This window comes from Brassica napus, chromosome A1 (genome assembly GCF_020379485.1).
Source record: "Brassica napus cultivar Da-Ae chromosome A1, Da-Ae, whole genome shotgun sequence".
Lineage (NCBI taxonomy): Eukaryota > Viridiplantae > Streptophyta > Magnoliopsida > Brassicales > Brassicaceae > Brassica > Brassica napus.
The window spans coordinates 11,896,026-11,920,787 of NC_063434.1; the positions used below are offsets into that span (position 1 = coordinate 11,896,026).

At 36.1% G+C, this 24,762-nt stretch overlaps 5 protein-coding genes and 1 non-coding gene across 7 annotated transcripts; 1 reads left to right on the forward strand and 5 right to left on the reverse strand.

The window, feature by feature from the left end:
- Window positions 1-2,072: 2,072 nt before the first annotated feature.
- Window positions 2,073-4,674, reverse strand: LOC106369214 (vacuole membrane protein KMS1-like). The gene is made up of 8 exons (XM_048774638.1): window positions 4,268-4,674; window positions 3,880-4,091; window positions 3,725-3,803; window positions 3,314-3,643; window positions 3,203-3,249; window positions 3,004-3,120; window positions 2,727-2,906; window positions 2,073-2,610 (listed from the first exon to the last, which is right to left on the reverse strand). Exons 1-8 carry the CDS (start codon window positions 4,311-4,313, stop codon window positions 2,455-2,457), a joined length of 1,167 nt encoding a protein of 388 aa, XP_048630595.1. The 5' UTR covers window positions 4,314-4,674; the 3' UTR covers window positions 2,073-2,454.
- Window positions 4,675-6,566: 1,892 nt separating this feature from the next.
- Window positions 6,567-10,940, reverse strand: LOC106365391 (primary amine oxidase 1-like). Its single transcript, XM_013804828.3, has 4 exons — window positions 9,160-10,940; window positions 8,943-9,056; window positions 7,478-8,031; window positions 6,567-7,382 (listed from the first exon to the last, which is right to left on the reverse strand). Exons 1-4 carry the CDS (start codon window positions 10,282-10,284, stop codon window positions 7,226-7,228), a joined length of 1,950 nt encoding a protein of 649 aa, XP_013660282.1. The 5' UTR covers window positions 10,285-10,940; the 3' UTR covers window positions 6,567-7,225.
- Window positions 10,941-11,204: 264 nt separating this feature from the next.
- Window positions 11,205-12,470, forward strand: LOC106363853. Its single transcript, XM_013803529.1, has one exon. It carries the CDS (start codon window positions 11,205-11,207, stop codon window positions 12,468-12,470), a length of 1,266 nt encoding a protein of 421 aa, XP_013658983.1.
- A 1,217-nt stretch (window positions 12,471-13,687) lies between these two features.
- On the reverse strand, window positions 13,688-14,720 carry LOC106363852. Of its 2 annotated transcripts, none has more exons than XM_048774707.1 (4): window positions 14,689-14,720; window positions 14,196-14,390; window positions 14,042-14,098; window positions 13,688-13,957 (listed from the first exon to the last, which is right to left on the reverse strand). In XM_048774707.1, exons 2-4 carry the CDS (start codon window positions 14,349-14,351, stop codon window positions 13,862-13,864), a joined length of 309 nt encoding a protein of 102 aa, XP_048630664.1. In that variant the 5' UTR covers window positions 14,352-14,390; window positions 14,689-14,720; the 3' UTR covers window positions 13,688-13,861. The 2 variants fall into 2 exon arrangements, with proteins under 2 accessions (XP_048630664.1, XP_013658982.2); XM_013803528.3 differs by lacking the exon at window positions 14,689-14,720 and adding an exon at window positions 14,465-14,675.
- Window positions 14,721-16,816: 2,096 nt separating this feature from the next.
- Window positions 16,817-16,923, reverse strand: LOC125579441. Its single transcript, XR_007317471.1, has one exon. It is a non-coding gene; the product is annotated as a small nucleolar RNA R71 (small nucleolar RNA).
- A 4,719-nt stretch (window positions 16,924-21,642) lies between these two features.
- On the reverse strand, window positions 21,643-24,667 carry LOC106363851 (5'-nucleotidase SurE). The gene is made up of 4 exons (XM_013803527.3): window positions 23,620-24,667; window positions 23,443-23,537; window positions 22,527-22,635; window positions 21,643-22,324 (listed from the first exon to the last, which is right to left on the reverse strand). Exons 1-4 carry the CDS (start codon window positions 23,769-23,771, stop codon window positions 22,246-22,248), a joined length of 435 nt encoding a protein of 144 aa, XP_013658981.2. The 5' UTR covers window positions 23,772-24,667; the 3' UTR covers window positions 21,643-22,245.
- Window positions 24,668-24,762: the final 95 nt, after the last annotated feature.

Consider the following 24,762-nt stretch of genomic DNA (forward strand, 5'->3'; position numbering starts at 1 on the left):
GTCTTCTTCTTTTGCTTGCAAAAGTTATTTTCATTTTTTACTTGCAAAAACTAATAAGCTTGACGTATGTGTTCTATCTTCTTCTTCGTCTTTACTTCCAAAAGATATATATTTTTTTCAAATTATTTTGAAAATTATTTTTCAAATATAATACTTATTTAAAACATTTTTAAATATTTAATGGTTTATTTGTTTTTAATAAATATATCACTATTAATATGTTTATATATTCATTTATTTTATTAAGAAATTCATACTGCAACTTATACATCAAAAAAGTTACCAGTCAATAATTTTTAAAAAATGATTACTCTTATTTTTACTGCGAACTTACCACATAAACTTACAGTTTATACCACATAATTTTTACTGCAAGTTACATCGAATTACAAATCATACTGCAACTCGGCTTTAATACTACATGTCACCAGTCGGAGCCTATGTTATGCTATTAAACTCCATATTTCTTGTAGTATCTTTCTATTGTGGATCACTGTGTATTGGTGTTGGATTACTGGCTCGTTTATCCACCCTAGATCATCTGCTCCCTACTTCCAAGACTCACACTCCCATTTACCAAAGCTAGCCACCATATGTCACATTAGCCTTCTACAGCGCCAAGTTGTGTTTGTGCTTATCCTACCTATTTGGATGTAGATTGATGCACAATCCATAATAATTTAGGAACCCTACAGTGTGACTGGTAGATATTAATATTCAACGAGATTAAAAGGTTCAATGAAGCTGACTTCTGGAAATGTTAAAATGGAAGAGTGTTATGAATGAACGCGAACTAATTTAAAGAAATAAAAAAATTAAAAGTAAAAATTAATTAAGACGAATTGAATACTTATTTAGAATTTGTTATTGATTATGTCAATGAATAAGTTTACAATCCTTTATACACGTAGTTATAATAGTTTCAATATTTGATTTACTTTTTAATTGTAGAGAAACATCCTTATCTTAGAAAAAAATAATTAATTTTCTTAATCATAAAAAGCATTGATAGTATAAAGAGATTTAGTGGGGGTTATTAGTAGACAAATTTTAGATGAGTTATATTAAGATCCCATGATTATTGGTTTATGAATTGTTAGTAAAATTCATTGTTATTGGTTTGAGGATTTTTAAATTCTATTTAAATATTTTGTTATTCAAAAAATTTAGTTATCAGTGATTTTGTAATGAAATTAAGGGGTTATGTTTGCATATATGCAATGAAATTTCTCTTTTGTAGAGTTTCATTAAATTCTTTTGTTATTAGGATGTAAATTACTCATAAAACTAAATTTTGAAAATATCATGTCTACTCACAAAGTTTTAAGAATCCATGTAATAAAAACCAACCCACATATAAACATCTCTCACTCATGTCTTCTCAATCTCTCATTCAAACGTCAATGATGACCTAATTTCCATTTTTCTTACTTGGATTCTATAGTGAATTATAGTTTTTTGGTTATATGATCTAATTTCTTTTTTTTCTTTCTCAACTTTAAAATCCTAAATTTTTATGTTTATGCTTTTGTCCAAATGGTTTTGGCCCATAAATTTTCGGTTAAAATTAATTTTAGCCAATTTAGACTACCAAGCATTTGGGTTTGACCATAACAAAAGATCATTTGAATTTGGATCCATGGTCATCAGACCCGGTTGACATCTCTAGCTGACATCTCTAAGCAGCACATTACGAACTACGAAGCTTGAACGGTGACAAAATAGCATGAACATACCCTATATTTCTGAGTCACTTCCGAAGCTTTGTTGTTACATGCTATACTGTATCCTGACTTATAAAGCCAAGCCTTTTGTCAATTTTGGAACTGAGTTCATATATTAGGGGCCCCCTGTTTGGCATTACTCTGTTTAAGAGATAAGTATTGGATTATTAGACTCCCCAATCCGGACCAAACTTGTGTGTTTGAGACTTTCGGCATGTCTGTCTGTAAGGCTGTAAGCGATGCTAGTGCATTGGCGAGGTATATATATTTCCAGTAGCTAAGAGTTTTAAATTAAATTCCATATAACACAATTATGCTCTCCATGTTCTTATAAGGAAAAACTTGCAATAGTAAAATTAGAAGATAAGATAAACAACGAAAGTTAACATGGATTAGGACATAATAGATTAACAACTAGTTTCAATATAAATAAGCAGAGTAACAAATTAACAACTAAAAGCTTTTCTTGTTTTGAGTTCTTCCCACAAAACCTTCACTGCAGAATGGCAGGATTAAAATAAGCATCCACTGCAATCTGACAATCCCAATTCCACCTCCTAAACACATCATTTTCCTTCCATACAGTACAAATCCCACGAGAACAATGTGTCAACATGAGAAGAAAAGCTGCTTTTTTCTATACCTTTCTTCTAAATTTGGATAATGGCTGCTTTAATGTTGGGGCATAAGGAAGTACAGATGGTGAGGTTTGGCTCAAAAGGTATCTTGATCAATCAGAATGAGTCAAAGCAGCTACTTCTTTCTCTTGCTTCTTCTTCAAGTGTCTCTGTGCAGTTGCTGTCACAATCTTGACGAAGAAGTTGAGGAGCATTAGCCACACTATCCCGTTCCAGATCGACGCAAACGAAAAATCCCATTTTTTCACCTTATCCCACCAACAAAAACAAACCAAATTCAACAAAAGTTTTCGTAAAAGCCTGAAGCTCATGAAGAAGCCTAAAGATTTTTGTCAAGAACAAAAAGGTTGTTTTATTGTGTTACCTTGATATGAGATGGAACAGGAGGTGACACATCAATATACTTTTCTTTCATGGCGTGGAGTTTGGCGATGAGTCCAGGCAATGCATCAGCCAAACCAGGTACATGACTTAGTATCCAGATCATCTCGTTCTCCATCCAATCCAGCAGTTGGTTATTACAGACACAGATGATAAATATTGTCTATCATAAGAAACAAAGTAAAAAAAAAAAAAAAAACCATTCAGGTATCAGAACAGGCCTAAAGAGTAAATATCAAATCTCTGACAAGTTTCCACACCTGTATATGAGTTTTGATGATCGCCTTTCCGATTAAAGTGGCCAGAAAGAATTCCCAAAATGGGATGCCAAACTGTCCACACATTATTCCAGCGAGGTCAAACAGAGGATTTGGGACCTGCATTCAAAACAGAAGCAGTGTTTAGAGATGGTTAAAGACTAGTTCAAAGTATTGTAGTTGGCTAATGCATAATACTAACCGAAGCAAGAACCAAGAACCATTCCATCCACTCTGCTCCCAGAAAGACTAGCTGGAAACATTTTGAGAGCCAAACACAAAATAAACAATCAGAACCTATGCATTTTAAAGCTAAATAGATAGAGAGAAGCAGTATATGAACCTGCCCTTGAGATGAAATATGGAGGAAGCTCCCCAAGAGCTGTCCCAATACCCCATAGTATCGCTTCCAGCTGGATTTGTGGTAATATGCTGGTTAGTGGAACACGAGATCCAGCAGCTGATACCATTAGAGGAGGACCAAATTCTGAACAAGACTTCTCGAGCCACGAGGGAACCCGTTTAAACTGTATGGTATCATATGGTGCAGATTTTAGATCAATACGGCCACATTGTGTTGCTTTAAGAGTGAACAACGCAATGTGCGGACCCAAATAGAGAACAAAAGTGTGGAGACCAGATCCTACAGGAGAAAGGAATTGTAATAAGAACAATGTCAAAGGCGAAAAGATTACTAATTTTTGTGTGTGTGTGTGTGACTAACCAAGACCAATAGAAGAGGCGACGCCAAGTGCTATCCACCATAAGCTGTATCGGACATACTCTGATACTTCTTCAACATGCTGTGCAACAACCAATTACACAAACTGTTGGAACCCACAATCCAGAAAAGTCTATATGTGTCGGAAAGGTGTTTACCTTTCCATGAGGTCCATCAACAGTCACAAGCAAGACTCCAAATGCCACCAACAAAGTGGTCAGAAGGATGAACCAACCTCCATGAGCAAGCAGATACAATACAGATCGCTTGATGTACAGAAAAGTAGCCTCACCAAACAAGCTCAATGTATTCAAAGGCTGCGAGGTCAGTGTTAGATTCTCTACTTCCTTCTCATGCTTCTCACGCAGAGCTACAAAGTTTAACATAGATTATATTTGTAACAATGTCCATGTTAGTTTCCTAATTCAGCTAAGATATCATCTGAAAAATCTAGAGGCTACTCCGTATCTCAATCTAAAATCAATAACTCATCCAAAACCCCCCGTGTTGATGCCAACCAAAGAAAACATAAAAAGAGAAACTTGCCTGAGATGGCAGCATCAGAAGAACTCGTTACAGCGGCGGATCCCATAATCTCTGTGCGTCTGTGTCTCTGTTTGGGTCACCACCAACTACTATATCTTAAGAGGATAACGAAAAGGATTTTTAGCATAGATTCGAATGTTTCGAAGGATATCTGAACATGGGCACGGTCTGATTCACGATGGGCAGTAAGAGAAAATAAATATATCAGATTGCTTGCAAACAAAAAGAAACGATTTTTTTCTGATTTGAAAAAACAAAGATGGTTTTGGGTTCTTCTTTTGTAACGTGACGTGTGGGTTTAGGTTGAGATCAAAGCAACAGAAGATAGAGATTAGAGAGTTCAAGACTTTGTTGTAGAAAGAAAGTCAGATATGGGATCAAGCGACTGACTCGGAAGCAGACGCAAGCGTGCGTAAAGTCTCCTCTAGTGGGCATTGATTAGAGGCTCATTCCGGTTTTCTTGATGGGACCGATTGAATCGGAGATCCATTCCAATTTCCACTCAAATTTTGGTATAAAACAATGAACCGGGTTTATAAATTGGATTGCAAATGACCAAATACAACTTCATTCAAATATTAGATTGTGAAATCTCTTTAGTGGTTTAAGTAAAGACTAGATCTAGATCCGCGCAACCGCGCGGGTGTTAATTTTTACTTTTACTTATATAGATATTTGGTTTTATTTCAAGAATGGTATATATTATAATTATATATGTGTATATGCATTTTAGAAACATAAGTATGTTATTCATGTTTTTGTTTTTCATCAAATTAATTATTTCAAAATGTAACATATTTTCGTATCTTCTTTTATATATTTTTGTTTGTTGAATTAGTGTTTCATGATTAAACACATGAACATGTATACAGTTTTGTAAAATAGAAAATATTTTTCATTTCCAAATACATTGTAACATTTCACAACATTATAAAGTTTAACAAAAAATATACTTATATCTTCTTAGATTAATCAGTACGGATTATGTCTGATATATGGTTTTATTTAATGAATTTATAAACCGCACATATTAAATAGTCAATGATTGACTCAAGATAAATCCGTTTCGGGTTTTGTGAAAACAACCAAAATTTAAAAACCCAATAAAATCCGCTAAAACCCAAAATCCGGTCACCAGTTGAACCACTGGTTAAACCAATAGACAACTTTTAGTTTTTAATTATGTTTTAAAAATCTATTTTGTATAATTTTTAATTAAGAAATTAGGTTTTTCAGTTTTGTTATCAACATTTTATTAATGATTTTTAGTTTTGGTATATTTTAGATTTAAGGTTTAATTTTATTAGTCACATTATACATATAAATATTTATAATTTCTTAAGTCTTAATATATTTTTGTTAGATGTCATAAATCTTAACTTGTTATTTTTTAAAAATAATCTAAACTATTTTTGATATCTTGTATGCAAAATAAAAATAAAAATATAGATACTAAAGTTAAATATTTTCTAATTTTTTTAAACATAAAATATTTACATATCCAAACTGTTATTTTATGTTTTATATAAATATTATAAAATACTTAACCTTAGTTTCTATATATTTATTTTCATAGCTAATATATTATTATATAATAAAATTAATTTATATATTATTCTGCCGATCACTCAGAAGTTCATCTGGTTTAGTGTCCGGGTCGGATTTAAAAACATTGAGTGGGGGTTATTGGTTGGTGTATTTTGATGGATTTGAAAATCGAAACTAAATCTAGTGTTATTGATTCTGTGATTTTAAAATACGTATTGAAATCATGTGTTATTCGTTTAATGATTTATAAATTCTAATTCAAATCAAGTGTTATTCAATCATACAGATTTACTAATATAATTGATTTCATAATGTATTTGAATGAATTTTCATGAATTTCTTTGTTAAAAATACAAAGGCCCAAATCCGAAGAAAAACCTCCGGATTTGTAAATGCTAATCCGAGAAAATTTGAAAATTTGTATATTTTACTTAGATTTATAAATACTGTATGGATTTCTAAATCAATCAAAATATATAAACCAATAACACAATCTAATCATGTATCAGAAATGATGGCTAGAACTGGTTATTCCAATTGTGATTTGTTTATTAACTTGTATAAACCAAACCTGGTAAAATTACTTATTTAGAAAAAATGTTAGGTTCGCTATAGGCATATTTTTTAACACAGATATGCATCGTATGTGAATCATTAATGATGCAAATATATGTTTTTTTAACTGAATCGTGTTTGTAGGAGTAGGTAGTTATTATAGTATCGAATATAGTGATTTAGTAAGGCATAAATGTTATTAAGGAATAAATGAATTTGGACTTTCTAGGAAGGGTTTATTTTTTAAAAAATCACACATGAATCAAGGTAGTGACTTCTATTTTAATATATAAGATTCTTCTACTTTTATTCTAGTCAATATGATGGGACCGGTTGAACCGGAGATCTATTTCCATCAAAATTTGGTATAAGCGATGAACCGGACTAATTAATCGGACCACATATTAAAAGCACGATGGATTTTAGGTGAATACATCTTTCAAATAATCAAATAATAGATTTTGCAAACTGGAAGCTTGAAATTATCATTTACGTATTTTATTGATAATATACATAAATTTTTAAATATTATAAATTTAATTTATAATTAGAAACTTGAATGTTTTTCTCAAATTTATGTCTCCATACTTCTTACATAAAAGTTTTCAGAATACATTATAATAAATAAACTTATAAAATAAATGACACTTAATATTTAAAATCACTAGCGGATAATTTTAAAAGAAATTATTGATCCAATAAAATGAGTTTACTTGAATTTCTAAATTCATTAAAATTCATTGTATTAATACATTAAATCATAAATCAGATTTATCAACACCACTTCTTTTAAAAACAAAAACAAATAATCAAATAGTAAACAAGTTGAAATCAAATATTTCTTCTAGTACGTATTTACGCGATTAACGGATCGTTGTCGAAGAAATTAGAAGGTCGAAGAGTGAATCCACCGTGAAGAGTTGGCATTACTGGAAAGTCCTCTTGGTATGGAATGTGATGAAACCCAACATTGTACCACATCACTATGTCTTTGTTCTCTATCTCTCTGTTCCTGCTCCCAACCAAGACAAGCCCACAAATGTTTACTACAATTTAACTTAAAACTATATAACAACTGATTAATCAAAGTAATATGTTTTTGTTTACCTGCTACTCCATACAGCTAAGCCGTCATCTCCACGGCTCCTATCGCTGTAAAACCCACCCGCCCATTTCTCTGACCGGTTATAAGCCGTTACCCAAACCGGATATTTTGTGTACGACGCTCTAATCTCCGGGTAATCATCGTCCGTTAAAAGCGAAGTTACCGGTAAATGTTCCGGTATCAACCGGTAACCAACTGTATTTCCTATTTTCGTCTTCTTTTGTGGGTTAACTATTAGCAGCTCAACCGGTTCTGAGCCCAGCCGAACTCTTCCGTCAGCTTCCGTTTTTGCCGTCTCTTTCACGACCGTCCAATAACTCTTCCTCGGAGAAGAGGTTTTGTTATGAACGTCGGTTACTCTTACCGTTTTTAGTTTAGCTTTCACTAAGGAATTGCCGTTACCGTCAATGTCAAGATCTAAGTAATACGTCAGGTAATGGTCGTGGTTAATGGCAATGGTGTTTTTAGCCACTAGTGTCCCATAAGTGTTCTCCGTTATCTGCTCGTTCGAAGTGTATGATGTTGCTTTGACTTCCAAAACTCCAGTCAAATCCACCTATGATTAAAATAATAAGTTATTTATGTAAATAACAGAAAATGGAGAAAATTAGGTGAGCAACATTAAGACTACTTACAATGGCTTATTGAATTAGAAAATTCAATAGTTGAAATCCTACAATAAGCCATTAGAAAATTCAATAGTTGAAATCCTACAATGGCTTATTGAAAAACTAATTGAATCCTAATGTTAGAAAGAATTCAACAATGTTGAATAGTTGGAGATGAACCAAAGTGGACCCTCAAAAGACATTTGTCATTAAACCAGTGGCCAATAAAATTTCTGATACTCTCAATTATTCAAGATTAATTATCTTATAAACTTTTATTTTTAAGAAAATTATTTTTATATCAAAATTCATCATCTTTCATACTCTATAAATAGAAACTTGTTTCATTTGATTTGGATATAGAAAAAAAAACTCATCTCTTTCTAATATATATTTTTTACAACAAAAATCAAAAATTAAAAATCAAATTTATTTAAAAAATAAAAATAGTTATCTTTCTACTATAATAAAATTAAAAAAATCAATTTTTTTTAAAAAAAATTACGCATTGTAGTTTAATTTTATTCAATAATTATTAATATAACTAAAAATATATAAGAAAACAAAATTATTTAAAAATAATAATTATAGGATAAGATTTTGAATAAAATTCAACAAATCATTGTATGAGTTTAAAATGAATGAATGTTGAATTATTAAATATAAAAAAGAAAAGATGATGTGGAAGAGAGAAGATATGATGTGGAAGGTGTTGAATGTTAAAACCATTCTTGATATCCTAAGTGGATATCTATTCTCTCTCAACAGTAAGTGAGAAAAATAGCCAAACAGTATAATTGTCATAAAAAAATTAAAATTATTTTAGTAAATTGTAACAAATACGTTAAGTAGACATTACCCCAACTCTGATGGCTCCATTCTTTTTAAATTCCCAATCAACGATGTAATCATAGTTTCCGAGTGTTGCCACCATCCTAACCACTAAACTTATATCAGCTTCACCACTAGTTATCTGACAAAAAAATAATAATCAAAAAACAAACCAATTTAAAAAGGTAAAAGTTAAAAATAAATATATATATATATATATGAAGGAGCTGGATTTAGAAGTTTACCACTTGTCCTGGAACATTAATCTCGGTGTGTCTAAAAGAAGCACTGTAACCATTTTTCTCAAAGACGCACATCACATTACTCATCTGTTGAGCTGTCCCATCAGGTCCCGCCACGTATCCATCCAAAAACGCGGCGTTTTGCGGGCAGTCGATGAGTGGCTGCAAGTTAACCGCCGATCTCCCGAAACCGAACTCTCCTATGTCCATGAACGTACGGAAGTACCAGTCGTATGTTGGGTCCATGTACGGAACAAAAGTCTCTGACAAGTGTCCTCTGTACATCACTCTTCTGAACCTTTTGGTTCTTGTGTCAAGAACCGAAGCGGTCGATATGGTTATCCCCGCTCTAGCGGTAAATCCGACGTGGAATTTCCAGTTAGCCCATTTTATTTTATTGCCTAGAATCTTGAACCCTGTGTCGGAGACGTTGCAAGAGAACGGGAACGGTTTGTGTTTGGTCCGAAAGTCGTTGCCTTCTTTATCAGGGATAGGCTTTATGAATCTGTCGGAGTATTTCACGACTTTCATTGAGTCAACGTCTATTGTTATGGTGATTCCTTCGATGGGTCTTGTGAAGACATTAACCGATCCGTCTCGGTAAAAGCAAGAGGCTTTGACCTCTCGTCTCGTGATGGTTTCTTCGTACCAACCAACGGAGAAAGGGATGCAAGAAACCTCGGAGATGTTTAGGGATCGATCAAGAATCGATTTCTTGAAGGAAGGGAATGTTAGAGGAAGCTTGCTTGCTTTGAACAGCTCTATGAATGTGAATGAAGGGAAGCCATGGCCTGTGTAGATGCGTGAGGATCCGATTTTTCCGGAGGTTAGGTCGATGATGAGCTCGTAGGTTTGACCAGCGGCTCGAACCACCACGAGTGAGCGACGGCGTGGTGGTTGTGGTGGTTTCTTGGAGGATAACCACTGGAGAACGTGGGTCTTGTTTGGTTCTTCGAGATCGAGGTAGTGAAATGTGAGATCTTTGAGAGTGCCTAGATGAGATTTCTTGACGATGAAGCTTGTTTTGTTGATTTCTTGAGGGGTTAAGGGATCGAGTGGGTGGAAATGTAGGCCAAGGTTGAAAACACATTGTAGGAGAATGATTAGGGTAAGTATTCGTATCTTCATTAATGGAAAATTTGTGGTCAAATTGAGTTAAGACTGAGAGAAAGTATATTGATGGAGTTGTTATGAAGAAGACGACAACAATACATATATATATGCATGCACCTAAATGTTTCGATGTGCGCCTACATAAATATCTTTAAATTGTGTAAGCTGTCTTGGTCTATTGTAGTTGTTGAATAAAAATTCACTAAAATACATTTCACACAATAGCTTGAAATTCGCAAGTGATTTATTACCATTTATAAGGAGATTAATTAAAATAAACTTGCACAAGATCAATACAAATAAAACCGTTTAATATAAAATTTTATATGGTAGAAGAATTGTCCATTGTTATTTTTATTTTATTTTTGAAAAATAGAATTGTCCATTGTGAAATCGTCAATATAACATTACGATTTCATAATTATAATCGTAATAATAAATCAATTCTAAAAGAATAAAACTTAAACTTGGAAAGTCGAATATTGATTAGAATGATGAGAAACGTAAAGATGAAAAATAATAACTACGTGACATATTATATAGTCTTCCTTTTCCATTAAGCCAGCAAACTTATTATGCAGCCTCAGTGGACTGACAATATATTTAGGTACATAAATGTCATAACTTGAAGTATAAAACAAGGATTATGTGTTGGCGAAGAAATAAAAACAAGAGTTATTCAAGATTACTAATCTCCCACTTGGACATGTGATGATGGTATCGCAATCTTAAGTCCTGCGCTTAAACTTCGTTTACGTTACCGAAATTATACAACGCACAAATGAAAAAAATTCTCTTATGCTTGGCGAAGTATCTTACATGGCAGAGAGTTGTTGGAAAAAGGCCTACTGAGAAGAGTGGGAGATGGTGCTACGACTTATGCTTGGACTGAGAACTGGATTATGGGGCCACTTCCTCGACCTCCAATGTACTGAATGGATGCTCAAGTAGACCTGACGCTTATGGTCTCAGATCTAATGATCCCAAACTCCAACCTATGGGACGCGCCAAGGATTAGAAGTTTGTTTGTGAAAGAAGATGCCACCACCATTTTGAATATGATAGTGGAAAGGCATAAGCCTGCTGCGCTCATATGGGGTTTCACGGTTCATGGAACCTACTCATCTCAATCTGGCTACAAACTTACAGAGACCCTTACCAGATTAAATTCCTCGCATCATAACGTTCTTCCGCCTGTGGAGAAAATGCTGTGGAAAAACATATGGAAACTGCAAACGTCTCCAAAGATTCGACACTTTGTGCGGAGAGCTTTAGCTGGAGCATTAGCAGTCTCAGATCAATTGAGATCACGGGGTATACAGGTTGACACTACATGTAAGTTATGTGGGATGGGCCGGGAAACGATATGTCACACTTTGTTCTCTTGCTCATCAGCTCGAGAAGTCTGGAGTGCTGTGAACCTCCCATTACCTCCGCGTGGTTTGTCTACAAACTCTGTGTTTCTGAACCTTCACCACTTGGTTGCTTGCACAAGAAGTAAAGACATCAATGCTAAGCTTAAAAGGAGCATTCCATGGTTGTTATGGCATATATGGAAAGCGAGGAATGGCTTGGTGTTTGAAAAAATCCGTCTATCTCCATCCTCCATTGTTAACAAGGCCGAGGAAGAGGCTGACTCCTGGTTTAGTGCTAACTTCCCAGAAGAGAACTTGACCCAGAACCAGGCCCTGGATAACCATCAACGCGATGTCTGGCAAGCTCCTCCGCCAGGAAGACTTAAATGTAATATTGGTGTCTCATGGGTGAATGGGTCAGTTAACTGTGGAGTTTCTTGGATCACTCGCGACACTAAAGGGAAAGTCTTAATGCATAGCCGTCGATCTTATTCTATGGTGCAATCTCGTGATGAGGGTGAACTCTATGCTCTCTTATGGGCAGTAGATTGTATGCAGACCTTAAGACTTGATAACATCATTTTCGAGACTTCCTTTACTCATGCGAGACGCTGTTTATATCATTGGGATGATCAGGTATGTGCTCCTGAATCCTACCGAATCTCAAACGTTATCAACTCAAAGTTACAGCTAATGTCGGCATGGAGCCTAGACTATGCTCTTCCAGCAAGCAACTCCATTGCATCGAGAATCGCTGTAAGTGTGACCTCGCATCAGCTATACCAATCTTATATCGCAAGGAATGGACTTTCTTGGCTTCATCAGGCGATAGCAGATGAAACTTAAACATTGTTTTCAGCTTGCTCCCTTCAACCATGTGACCTGGGTTTCTCAAGCTCTACTGGTTATCTTAATCCCCTCTGGCCTGCGTGCCTGGTTTTTTTCAGCCCTATTGGGTTTGTGTTTGAACCTCTCTGCTTTATCTGTTTGCATGGTGTATGATCATCATGGCGGAACTTTGTTTTTCATTGGTCCTTTTTGACCTCTTTCTTGAAATGGAATTATTCAGTGTTAAAAAAAAAATGAAAAAAATTCATTTCATCTGTCGCTCTTTTTTTTTCCTTCGTTTGACAACAATAGATTATAGGGGAACTGGGTTAACTAAGACTACTAAGACAACTATTTTTTCCTTCGTTTGACAACAATAGATGAACATAAGCTTTAGTGGTCAGGAGGAGAGAGACTACATTATCCAATCTTAAACTCATGTCAGTGTTCTAGAAAGGAGTTGTTAACTGCGACAAGGAAACCATCAATCAGACAACCACGACAACTGATTCTCAATATAAAGAGAATCAACTAGATACATATTTCATTTAGAAGGGATAACACATTTTACATTTGTAATTCTTTCACCTTTCAACATTTGAAATTAGTTCAGACTCACGAATATACTTCTTACAATGAAACATATAACATATTAAATATTTTATGTCTTGCCATATCTAAAGGTGATAAACTCGATGAACCAATGAAGAAAATTGGTATGGAGGATCTTCATGCTTAACTTTATCCGCCTAACCCATTGTGGGATGACGTAGAAGACGATGAACAAATTCATAGCATTGTTTTTTTTTTGGAACAAATTCATAGCATTGTTAAAAGAAGTTTTTAGAGAATTTCGAGACTGGATCTGGACGTATACTTCTGCTGGAGGTGGTGAAAGTGGTGAATATGCCAAACAAGAGAAGAAAATTTTGGTCACGAGTGAGGAAGGGGTTCTAACTTTGGAGTTCTTAGAGAGGCACTTTAATGATGCTTCTCTTAAGTTAACAATCGAGGTGACTGAAGTGAAGGAAGGATTAGGCACACTAACCAAGAGAGTAGAAGCTATGAAAAATAAAACAGAAAGTTGAACAAGGCCTTAATTAGCTGCATCTCTATGAGTGAAAGATGTGAAGTTAAATGTAAGAAAAAACATATCGGTTTTACATCTGTTGCAGAGTTTTCTGTAAGCTGCCAGTGTAAAGAAGCAGAATTATGTAATGCAAAAGACTCTCATAAACAGAAATAAAATGAAACTGGGTGCTATTATTTTGCTGCTCACAGCATAATAAGCACAAGAGCATGGAGAAATTAAACAACTACTACTGACATAATAATAGGTCCACCACAAATTGTGGTCCACAATAAAAAACTTTTGTTTTTCTCATTTGGAGGCATCACAAGGATGGAGATTATGGCTGGTTTGTAATCTTGGGAAGCCACTCTTTGTAGTAGTTTTGACAATCCACATCAACCTGAGAAAGAGCTCCTATCGGCGTCACTGTAATCTGCAGTTCAAAAGAGTGTTTACCAACAAGTATTGATAACGTAGTGGGGATGAGTTTGTTAAAGAGACATATAGGGATGCTTACAAATCCTTCTTGTAAGAAGTGAAGATCAGTCCCTTCTTCAACCACCATATTCCTTAGCTATTTAAGCAAAAGAACCAAAGGAATCAAATTTATGTATATAGTTCAGAGTTGCGTCATAATATTGGAAATAAAGAAAGTAAGATTAGCACACTACCGATGATACATCTCTCTTGAACAAACGGCTATCTTGTGAATGATGATGAGCAGATGTTGTGTTGTTGTCTGAGATTACTCCTGAATCTGTTTCCATTGACATTGTAGACAACATCTTCACCCGTTGTGCTTCCTTCTCCACTTGTATCCATCCCATTTTAGTCAAGCTTTTGCCTTGTGTGGTTAATTTGTATCCCTTCATTTATAAATAAGAATAAGTTAGACGTAGGGATTTAAGAGAATGTACTTAAAAGCTGCCACGAGACTTACCTTATGGTTAGCAATATCAGTGGGCAAATCGATATTCAGAAAGCATTTTTTTGGGTTAGTTTTGTTCTTGATCGCATTGATTATGCCGTCAATAATAGGCAAGCAAGCTTGGGCAGCTAAATCATTAACATTGATATCTCCATATTTCCTTGAGAGCATTAAAAAGAAAATACGGTGACATAAACAGAATTAGGCTTCTTGAGGATAAATATATATACTCTTACCAATCATATGATATGGAGGCAGACGGTATATCTGATATCTTGCATGTTTACATGTTTTTAGCCTTCATATCTTGTACATTTTGATCATATAGATTAGGAATTAAGCATCTTTAGAGTCTATGTTGCATGCATTGTCCTTATTAGATGTTGGAGAGTGCTATGGAGTGATTGGAGATGTTTGGGAGCATTGTGATTCAAAAAAGAAGTAGAAAAGGATCATTGGGCGAGTAGAGGAGCTGGAGCGACCTACTGGAGCGAGGTCATGCACCCGCTCTGGATGAGTGAAGTGTAGAGCGACCCACGGGAGCGAGGTATGACACTCGCTCTGTACTAGAGCGACCTCTTGCACCGGGGTAGTGCACCCGCTCCGAGCTCAACATGTCGTCGACAACTTTCCAGATGTGGAGCGACCTGGTGCAGCGAGGTCATGACCCCGCGCGCAATTTGAAGAAGTGGAGGTGATCTTTGGAGCGACCTACGGGAGCGAGGTCATGCACCCGCTCCGAGCATTCTTTATCTTAGTCGAATTTTAATGTTTTAAAAGGGCTTTTTAGACTTTTTAATGGAAACCATTAGGTTTTCCAAAGACATATAAATACTCTTGTAATCCTAAAGTTAGGATCTTATCTTATTTTCTATCTAATCACAAAGAACTTTGAGTGTGATTTCTTAGATTATATTGATCACTAATCATGATTAACACCAAATCATCATTGATTCTTGGGTCTATCATGACAATTAGTGAGTAGTCATCTTTGGATTCATGGGTTAGGGAGGAGATTAAGGGTGATTAAGCTAAATCTAAGGTGTTTAGGTATAGATCAATCTTGTTCCTTGCTAGTAGAGTGCTTTTAATGCAATTTTAGAGTTGACCTCTCTAAAGTTGAGCTCTAGGCATTTCATACCCGGAAGGTGTTTGATGAAATGCCTGAACCAACTCTCCTAAGCTTTTAACATTCTTTACCAAAGGGATTTGTTGTTAAAGGTGTTAAGATGGCTAGTAGACTTGAGATTAATGATTACTTAGATAACATTCAACCAAAGGAATTTGATGCTTGAGTTATCTAGGTAAATGAGCATTCATCTAGGGATAGAGTTTGCTTAGGATTGTGTCTAGGTCTAAGGTAGATATAAATTGGTTGAAAGTTGACACCTTTAGGTTGAATCTTGATCACCCAAGATCAATTCCCATAACCCATGAGTTCTCCCATCTTATAAGAAAGAAAGCTTTGTCCTTTATTGCATTTTAGGTAGAAATCTAGTTTAAAATCATCTCAAGAACTGGTAGCGCTTAGATTAAGAAAGGTCTTGCATTCTCTTTGCATCATAATCACTTAGAACTGGTTTGACATCCTTTATACTATAACATTTGATTAGGAGCCTTGAAAACTCCTATCATCAAATTGGCGCCGTTGCCAAATTCTAAGTTGATTGTGACATTGAGATTTAGTCATTTGCTTGAGACTAAGTCAATTTTTATTTAATTGTGTTATTGCTTCTCTTTGTTCTTCTCTGTTTGCATTTCAGGTGTATGAACACAAGGAGCAGAGGTCCAATAAACCTAGTTCCAAGAGTTGAAGACATTAGAGCACTTGAGAGGGAAATTGCAAGACAAAGAAGAGAAGTAGAGCAACAGGCTCACTTGCAAAGGTTGGGGTTTGATATGGAGAATCTGCCTCAAGATGGTGATGCCCAAGGAGGCATTGATCCAAGAGCTGATCCTTTTAGACCACAGCGCCAGCCACAACATCCATTGCGCCAAGCTCGTGCCATTGGAGCCTATGATCAACCTCACATTCATGGTCATAGGTTGGGAATCAGAGCACCAGCTGTGGAGAACAACAACTTTGAGATCAAGTCAGGACTGCTCAACACTATAGAGAACAACAAGTATCATGGTCTTGCTGCTGAAGACCCTTTTGATCACTTGTACAAGTTTGATAAGTATTGTGGCTTGTCCAAGATAAATGGTGTTTCTGAAGATGCTTTCAAGCTGAAGCTATTCCCTTTCTCTTTGGGAGACAAGGCACACCAATGGGAGAAGACTCTTCCAAGTGACACTGTCACTACTTGGGATGAGTGTAAGAGAGCTTTCCTAGACAAGTTATTCTCTACTTCAAGGACAGCTAAAATCAGGAACGAAATCTCTGGGTTTCAACAGAAAGGTCTAGAGAGCTTCAGTGAAGCATGGAAGAGGTTCAAGGGCTATTGGTCTCAATGCCCTCATCATGGTTTCAGCAAGGAGAGTTTACTGAGCACCTTCTATAGAGGAGCTCTACCACAATGCAGAAACAGACTTGATACTGCCAGCAATGGTTTCTTCTTGGGAAGAACTGAGGAAGAAGCAGAGGAACTGGTAGAGAACATGGCCAAGAGTGACTCAGTCTACAATGAGGAGCATGATAGGATCAACAGAAGTGATGATCAGCAGACAAAGAAAGAGCTGAAGTCTCTTCAAGCCAAGTTGGATCTACTTCTTGCAGAAAAGGCTAAGCAGGAGAAGATGAACTTTGTTGGTGACCAGAAACAAGAGGCACCTCCAGTGATCAATGAGGTTGATGGTTTAGAAGGCCAAGAGGAGCTGTGCTTCATCAATGCTAATGGCACATGGTACAAGAAAGAGCCCAACTTTCAGTACCAAAACAACTACCAGCAAAGACCACTTTACAACAATCAGCAAGGAGGTTACCAAGCCAACCAGTCTCCTCAGACTCAAGGAAGCTCTTCTCAAGCTCAAGCTCCAGATTCAAGTGTGGATTCTATGTTCAAACAACTCTTGGAATTTCAGGCCAGAAATGAGAAGACCATGATTTATGAGTTCAAGAACATCCATGCAAAGATTGATGGGAACTATTCTGACCTCAACAACAAGTACATGCAACTTGCCTCTCATCTCAAGGCTTTGGAGAGTCAAGTTGCTTCTATGCCTTCATCCTCCAAGCAGCCAATGGGATCTCTACCAGGAAAACCAGAAAAGAACCTTAAGGAGTCTTGCAATGTTGTCTTCTCTACTACTTCTCCAGAGATTGAGCTGAGTGATCATGAGAAAGAAGAGGAGGATGAGATTGAACGGCTGGTATTTGGAACTGAGTTTGGGGAAGTTAAGAGATTTGTTGTAGCCACAGCTGAAGCACAGATCGTGATGGACGCTGCCATCAAAGTTGAAGCAACGAATCTGCAAAGAGCTGAGCACAAGGCTGAAAAACAAGTTGAGAAGAGAGCTGACAACAAGCTAAAAAAGGTTAAGCTAGAAGAAACAACTAAGGTTGAGCTTTCACCCTATGATCAACTCCCTTTCCCCCAAAGAGTTCTCACCAAAGCTCAAAGGAAGGTGCTCTCCAAGTTCAGGAAAGATCTTACTGATGTTGGCGTCAGGCTTCCAGAAATCTCGGGTATGCGTGAAGCTCATGTCCAGATGATGCTCATCAACGACATTCTAGACCACCAAGCTGAAGTGGCTGAGCTTTTGGACATCTCCATTATGAAGATTGATCCACCAATCCCTCCAAAGTTTCTCCCTAAAATTGAGTCTCAAGAGATGTTCACCTTGCCTTGCAACCTTGGTAAGTTCACTTTTGATGATGCTCTTGTTGATTCTGGTGCAAGTGTAAATGTGATCTCAATGGAGATGATGAAGAGCCTAGGGATTGAGAGCATGGAGCCAAACACATCTTCCCTGCAGTTTGGGGATTCCTCTTCTACAACTCCTATTGGTCTCATCAAGGACTTCCCTTTGAAGATTGGAGCATGCACCATTCCTATAGACCTCACTGTTCTGAAGATGGCAACTGAGAAGAGAGTCCCATTGATCCTTGGCACTCCATTCCTTACAACAGTAGGAGCTTGCATAGACTTTGCCAACAAAAAGGTCACACTCCTAAATGTGAACAAAGCTGTCTCCTATCCACTACAATCCCCAAAGATGAATGCTGAGTATTGTGGAACAATTACTTGTGGAGCATCTTCCATTGAGAAGACCAAGGCTGAAGGGGTTGATATTAAGAAAGAAGGTCTTGCTGGAGAGTCTTCTAAAGAGTTGTGTGATGAGCACTTGGAAAGTGTTACAAAAGAGGAGGTGAGTAGAAATACAAAGGTTGCTCATGACAAGAAGAAGATTGTCAAAGAACCTCATCCTCCACCTCTTGATAAGACTCTTCACATTCTCACTCTCCACCCAATGAAGCTTAAGGATGGGGCCATTGAGTACAAAATCAAGTGCAAGGGGAGGTCTAAGCCATTCTCAAGTGCAAGGGCCATCATCACTCCTCAGCTCCAAAGTGATCCAATCAAGCTTCAAGAGCTTCTCTCTCAAGTTCTCACAATCACTCTTGAAGGTGGGAAAGATCCTCCTCTTCACTAGCCAATTGGAAGAAAAGTCAAGCTAGAGACTTAAAACAAGCTCAGTTGGGAGGAAGTCCCATGGTATCCTTTGTATATATCTTTATATATCTTTTTCTTGCTTTAGTGTGTTTGAATAAGCTTAGGGACAAGTTTGGGGGAATTCTCAAAAATTCCCAAAGGTCATGTCAAAAATTCCAAGGTGACAACAAGTCCTCCCTCCTCATTTCCCTTCTCTTATGACAGCGAACTTCAAGTAAGTGCATTCCACCCTTGTAAATTTTTAGTTTTCATGTTTATCTCTTTCCCTTAGATCTCTTCTTTGAGCTTATTCTCACACAAGAGACTGTGTGAAGTAAGTTTGGGGGAGAGTCTACTATCTCACATTGTGTTTTGTTTTGACTACTTGTCATTAAGTCTCATGCATTGCATTGTAAATAATTATTTGCATAGAAAACCCACAAAAATTAAAAACATTTCGAAAATCACAAAAATAAGCATTTAGTTGCATCATTTGCATCTTTAGGATTGAGTCTAGAAGCATTTAGATTGCATTCATGCATTGGAGAAACCTTGTAAAGAACACATGTCTAGAACTCAATTTGACATCCTAGCTAAACATATCAAGTAGCTTAAGCATCTTTTGAAAAAGCTTGGAAGCTTCGAGCCTTGAAAACTCTTCTTGAAACTTGTTTGCTTGCTTGATGTTGGCATTGTTCTTAAGATCAGCTCCAATCTAAACTTGGCTTGAACGAACTTAATCTCTCTTGCATATGGGCACTTGCATACTTAATCATGGATCTCATACACATTTGGGTTATCTTATTCCTTTATATACCAATCTTTGTTAACCCAAATGGCACTCCATACCCTACAACCCTAACCATTCTTTGAGACCAAACATTGAATTGCATGAGTGAGGCCTCTTTTGATAGCTTGTCATGTGCAAAATCTTGAGAGTATTGGAGGCGACATAGGTTTATTCTCATCTCTTGCTAGCATAATGAGCTAGCATTTAGGGACGGTGAGAGGGGTTTGTGTAACCTAAATTTCAATATCTTGGGTTTGAGGAGTGAGAAAGATGAGAGAGATGAATAAAAGAGTGTTAATAGAAAAGAAAACTCTAGGGACAAAAGAAAAAGAAAAAGGGAAAGTATGAAGCTTTAGATTATGTACGAAAGAACCTTCCCCCTTATAGAAAAAAAGAAAAAGAATCAAAGAGAAAGTGTGGAAGGAAATGAGAAAGAGTTAGAGCTAAGTGCTGTAAAGAAAATGAATTAAAGTCCCTAGTTAGTTGAGTCAAAAGAAGAAGAGAGTTGTTCATTGGGTGAGTGATGAGAGTGTGTTTTATTTTGGTTTGAGATGATGATAAAAGGGTAGAACTGGTAATCACTTAGGAAAAGGGTAGCATGATGAGAATTAATCTATGTATGCATGAGTTGCTTTTAATCTTAGATAAATTTTGCATAATGATCAAGTTCCTTGTTCTTGAGTGATAACCACTTTGGAATAATAACATTTAAATCTTTCTTTTCATTCATATTAGACCATTGCTTACCTAGCCAAATGATTGAGATCATGTGCCCATTTGTGAGAATTCACTTTGTGTGTGTGTGTGAATCAATGTGAGAGCTGGTTGAAGGAACTTGTCAGTTGATGAGTATTGCAACTTGAGTAGAGGCATAAGAGTATGGATAGGCCTAGAGAAGCTAGAGTATAATAAGGGAGTTGCTCATGCTATTTGCTATGTTTTCTTTGGGATGTCATATTGAAGGCTAGAAAGTGTTTCTTTTGGTTATAATCTCCCAATTTAAAATATCTCCTTCTTGTGTTTTGAAAAGTTTACTTGAGGACAAGTAAAGGACAAGTTTGGGGGAGTTGATATCTTGCATGTTTACATGTTTTTAGCCTTCATATCTTGTACATTTTGATCATATAGATTAGGAATTAAGCATCTTTAGAGTCTATGTTGCATGCATTGTCCTTATTAGATGTTGGAGAGTGCTATGGAGTGATTGGAGATGTTTGGGAGCATTGTGATTCAAAAAGAAGTAGAAAAGGATCATTGGGCGAGTAGAGGAGCTGGAGCGACCTACTGGAGCGAGGTCATGCACCCGCTCTGGATGAGTGAAGTGTAGAGCGACCCACGGGAGCGAGGTATGACACTCGCTCTGTACTAGAGCGACCTCTTGCACCGGGGTAGTGCACCCGCTCCGAGCTCAACATGTCGTCGACAACTTTCCAGATGTGGAGCGACCTGGTGCAGCGAGGTCATGACCCCGCGCGCAATTTGAAGAAGTGGAGGTGATCTTTGGAGCGACCTACGGGAGCGAGGTCATGCACCCGCTCCGAGCATTCTTTATCTTAGTCGAATTTTAATGTTTTAAAAGGGCTTTTTAGACTTTTTAATGGAAACCATTAGGTTTTCCAAAGACATATAAATACTCTTGTAATCCTAAAGTTAGGATCTTATCTTATTTTCTATCTAATCACAAAGAACTTTGAGTGTGATTTCTTAGATTATATTGATCACTAATCATGATTAACACCAAATCATCATTGATTCTTGGGTCTATCATGACAATTAGTGAGTAGTCATCTTTGGATTCATGGGTTAGGGAGGAGATTAAGGGTGATTAAGCTAAATCTAAGGTGTTTAGGTATAGATCAATCTTGTTCCTTGCTAGTAGAGTGCTTTTAATGCAATTTTAGAGTTGACCTCTCTAAAGTTGAGCTCTAGGCATTTCATACCCGGAAGGTGTTTGATGAAATGCCTGAACCAACTCTCCTAAGCTTTTAACATTCTTTACCAAAGGGATTTGTTGTTAAAGGTGTTAAGATGGCTAGTAGACTTGAGATTAATGATTACTTAGATAACATTCAACCAAAGGAATTTGATGCTTGAGTTATCTAGGTAAATGAGCATTCATCTAGGGATAGAGTTTGCTTAGGATTGTGTCTAGGTCTAAGGTAGATATAAATTGGTTGAAAGTTGACACCTTTAGGTTGAATCTTGATCACCCAAGATCAATTCCCATAACCCATGAGTTCTCCCATCTTATAAGAAAGAAAGCTTTGTCCTTTATTGCATTTTAGGTAGAAATCTAGTTTAAAATCATCTCAAGAACTGGTAGCGCTTAGATTAAGAAAGGTCTTGCATTCTCTTTGCATCATAATCACTTAGAACTGGTTTGACATTTTTTATACTACAACATTTGATTAGGAGCCTTGAAAACTCCTATCATCAATATCATAAATGAACGCTTCACGAGCGCCAGCAACTGTTCCAGAATAGACGCTGCGATGTAATCAACATTCCAGAGGTAAGTGTTAAATTTTGATAAATACAAGCAGGGACCATAGAAATGCTAACATGATGTGTAACAATTTGAACTAGCCAGATCTGTTCTCATCTTGGAAAGAATATTCAACGATCTCACTAGTTTTTTTTGGAGTTTGAATCAAATTTTCAAACAGAGAATAAGGAAGTGTTCACATACATGTTATATCCACAGTTGCTACCCACGTTTATACCACTGAGAACCAAATCAGGAAGAGAAGGGAAGAGTGCTTCCGATAAGCCCAAACCGGTGCAATCCGCAGGGGTTCCTACAGACAAAAGTTGCACATTTCGATATATATATACAGGTTTTTTTAAAGAATATATTTAACATTTCATTCCAAAAAAAAAAAAACAATATACGACAACACAATCCCTGAGCTTTATGGGATAGTGACTGATATTTTGATTCTATCTGGTTGTTTTTGAATTTGTATCTTTTAGATGGATCTCTAGAGAAGCAAACTATGCAGCCAATCTAGTTGCAAAACAGAGACTTAGTGTAAATAAGGCCTTTACCTCCACCTAACAATGAATGAATGTGTGTCTCAAAAAAGAAAAAAGAAAAAAGAACCGAATTAATTTATGATTTGATATTTTTTCGACCGGTCTCTTAGCCAGAATTCTTAACTCATAATTTGATATTTTTTTTTTATATTTTTCCGGCTAAGAAACAGTTCTTATATCTCTTATTTAAAATCTAAGAAAAGCTAAGAACCGTCTCTTAGCCGAAGCTAAGAACCTCAGTTAATAGACTGGGGTTAATCATGGTCTTAGAGCACCTCCAAAATTCTAATCAATATAACAATAATAGTTTATTTAGAATTAAATTAAATAATAAAATTTGGACAATAATAGTTCTCAAAGCAACTTTGGAGAGAAACTAATTCTACCATCTCTCCTCTTTTTCAATTATTTTTATTTTTTAAATGGTCTAGATACTCTTCTAATACTACCATTAGAAATACTCTTATAACAAAAGTGAGAAGGCAAGAGCCAACATATTTGGCAAAACATCAAATCTAAAAGCTCAAGGCTTTTGTCCATAAACTCAGAAGCAATTGTAGAAAACAAACCAGAGACAGCGTAGGCTTCAGCTCCATCAATCTCAACTCTTTGTGCAGTGAGGGGTCTACTCCATATTATACTGTGGCTAACAGCAGATTTCTCCCTGGATATGTCTCAAAACGTTACAAATCACGTACACAAAACCAAAACTGCTAAAAAAAAAGAAAAAAATGAGTAAAACGTACGAATCAGGCGCGCAGACGCGAACGTCGTAGAGGTTGGTGGAGACAAGGACGCGAACGAGAGCACGAAGACCATGCGCATCTATTCCATCGTCGTTGGTGACCATGATGGTCGGACGTTTACCGGAGATACGACCTTCGCCGTTGAGCTCCATCGCTCTGGTCAGAGAAAGAGAGAGTCTAAAGTAAAAATAAATCGTTGCGTCTTCGAGTGGATGTTTTTTTGACCAACCTTCGAATGAATGTTTTCCTATTATTTATACTATATGGCTAGTAAACTATTCAAAATTTTGTTTTAAATTTATTACCTAATTAGTATACTAACTAGTATATTACTATATGAATTTTTAATGAACATGAGTGGATTAGGTAAGTAACTAACCAAAAAGTTGAATTTAATATTTTGTTTGCATGGATAATTAACATTTCCTGATTAGTTTATGTCTTGGTCAACATCTACCTACTCTCTACTGAATAATTTGCAATAACTATATTCTATCTCTAATAATAACCGTTTGTATAATATTCTCGGCAACACCTAAATCTTTAATCTTCTGTGGGCAACAAAAAAAAAAGAAGATTTTTCAGCTTCTGAATGTCACATACTCTCTTTTCAGATATGCCATCCAAATAAATCACTATGAAACTGTATTATTCATCTTTCATCTCATTGTGTAGAGACAAAAATCCTAAAGAATCCTTATGTATCCCAACTTGATCATATAGCTATTAGATCTCTTATACAGTTATAGCATTGTCTTCGTAACTCTTTAAGCCCATACAAAAATTTCTTAAACTTGCACATAGTCTTCTTTCCCAACAATTTGAGAACCCTCTAGCTGAGTCATATATCTCTTCCTCTAACTCTCCATCAAAAAAATTGTTTCAAAATCAAGTTGTTCAAGATCCAGATCTTGACATGTCACTACTGCTAGCATTACTCCGATAGAGGTGTGTCTAAACACAGTTGATAAGATATCGTCGTAGTCCATATCTTTTCTTTAATTGAAACCTCTACCAACAATCTAACCTTTATACTTGACTCCTCTACTAGTTATATCCATTTCTTAATCTTAAAGATCAACTTGCAAGTAACACCTTGAATATCGGCTGGTGTTCAACTCAAATTGTATTGGATTGATCCTT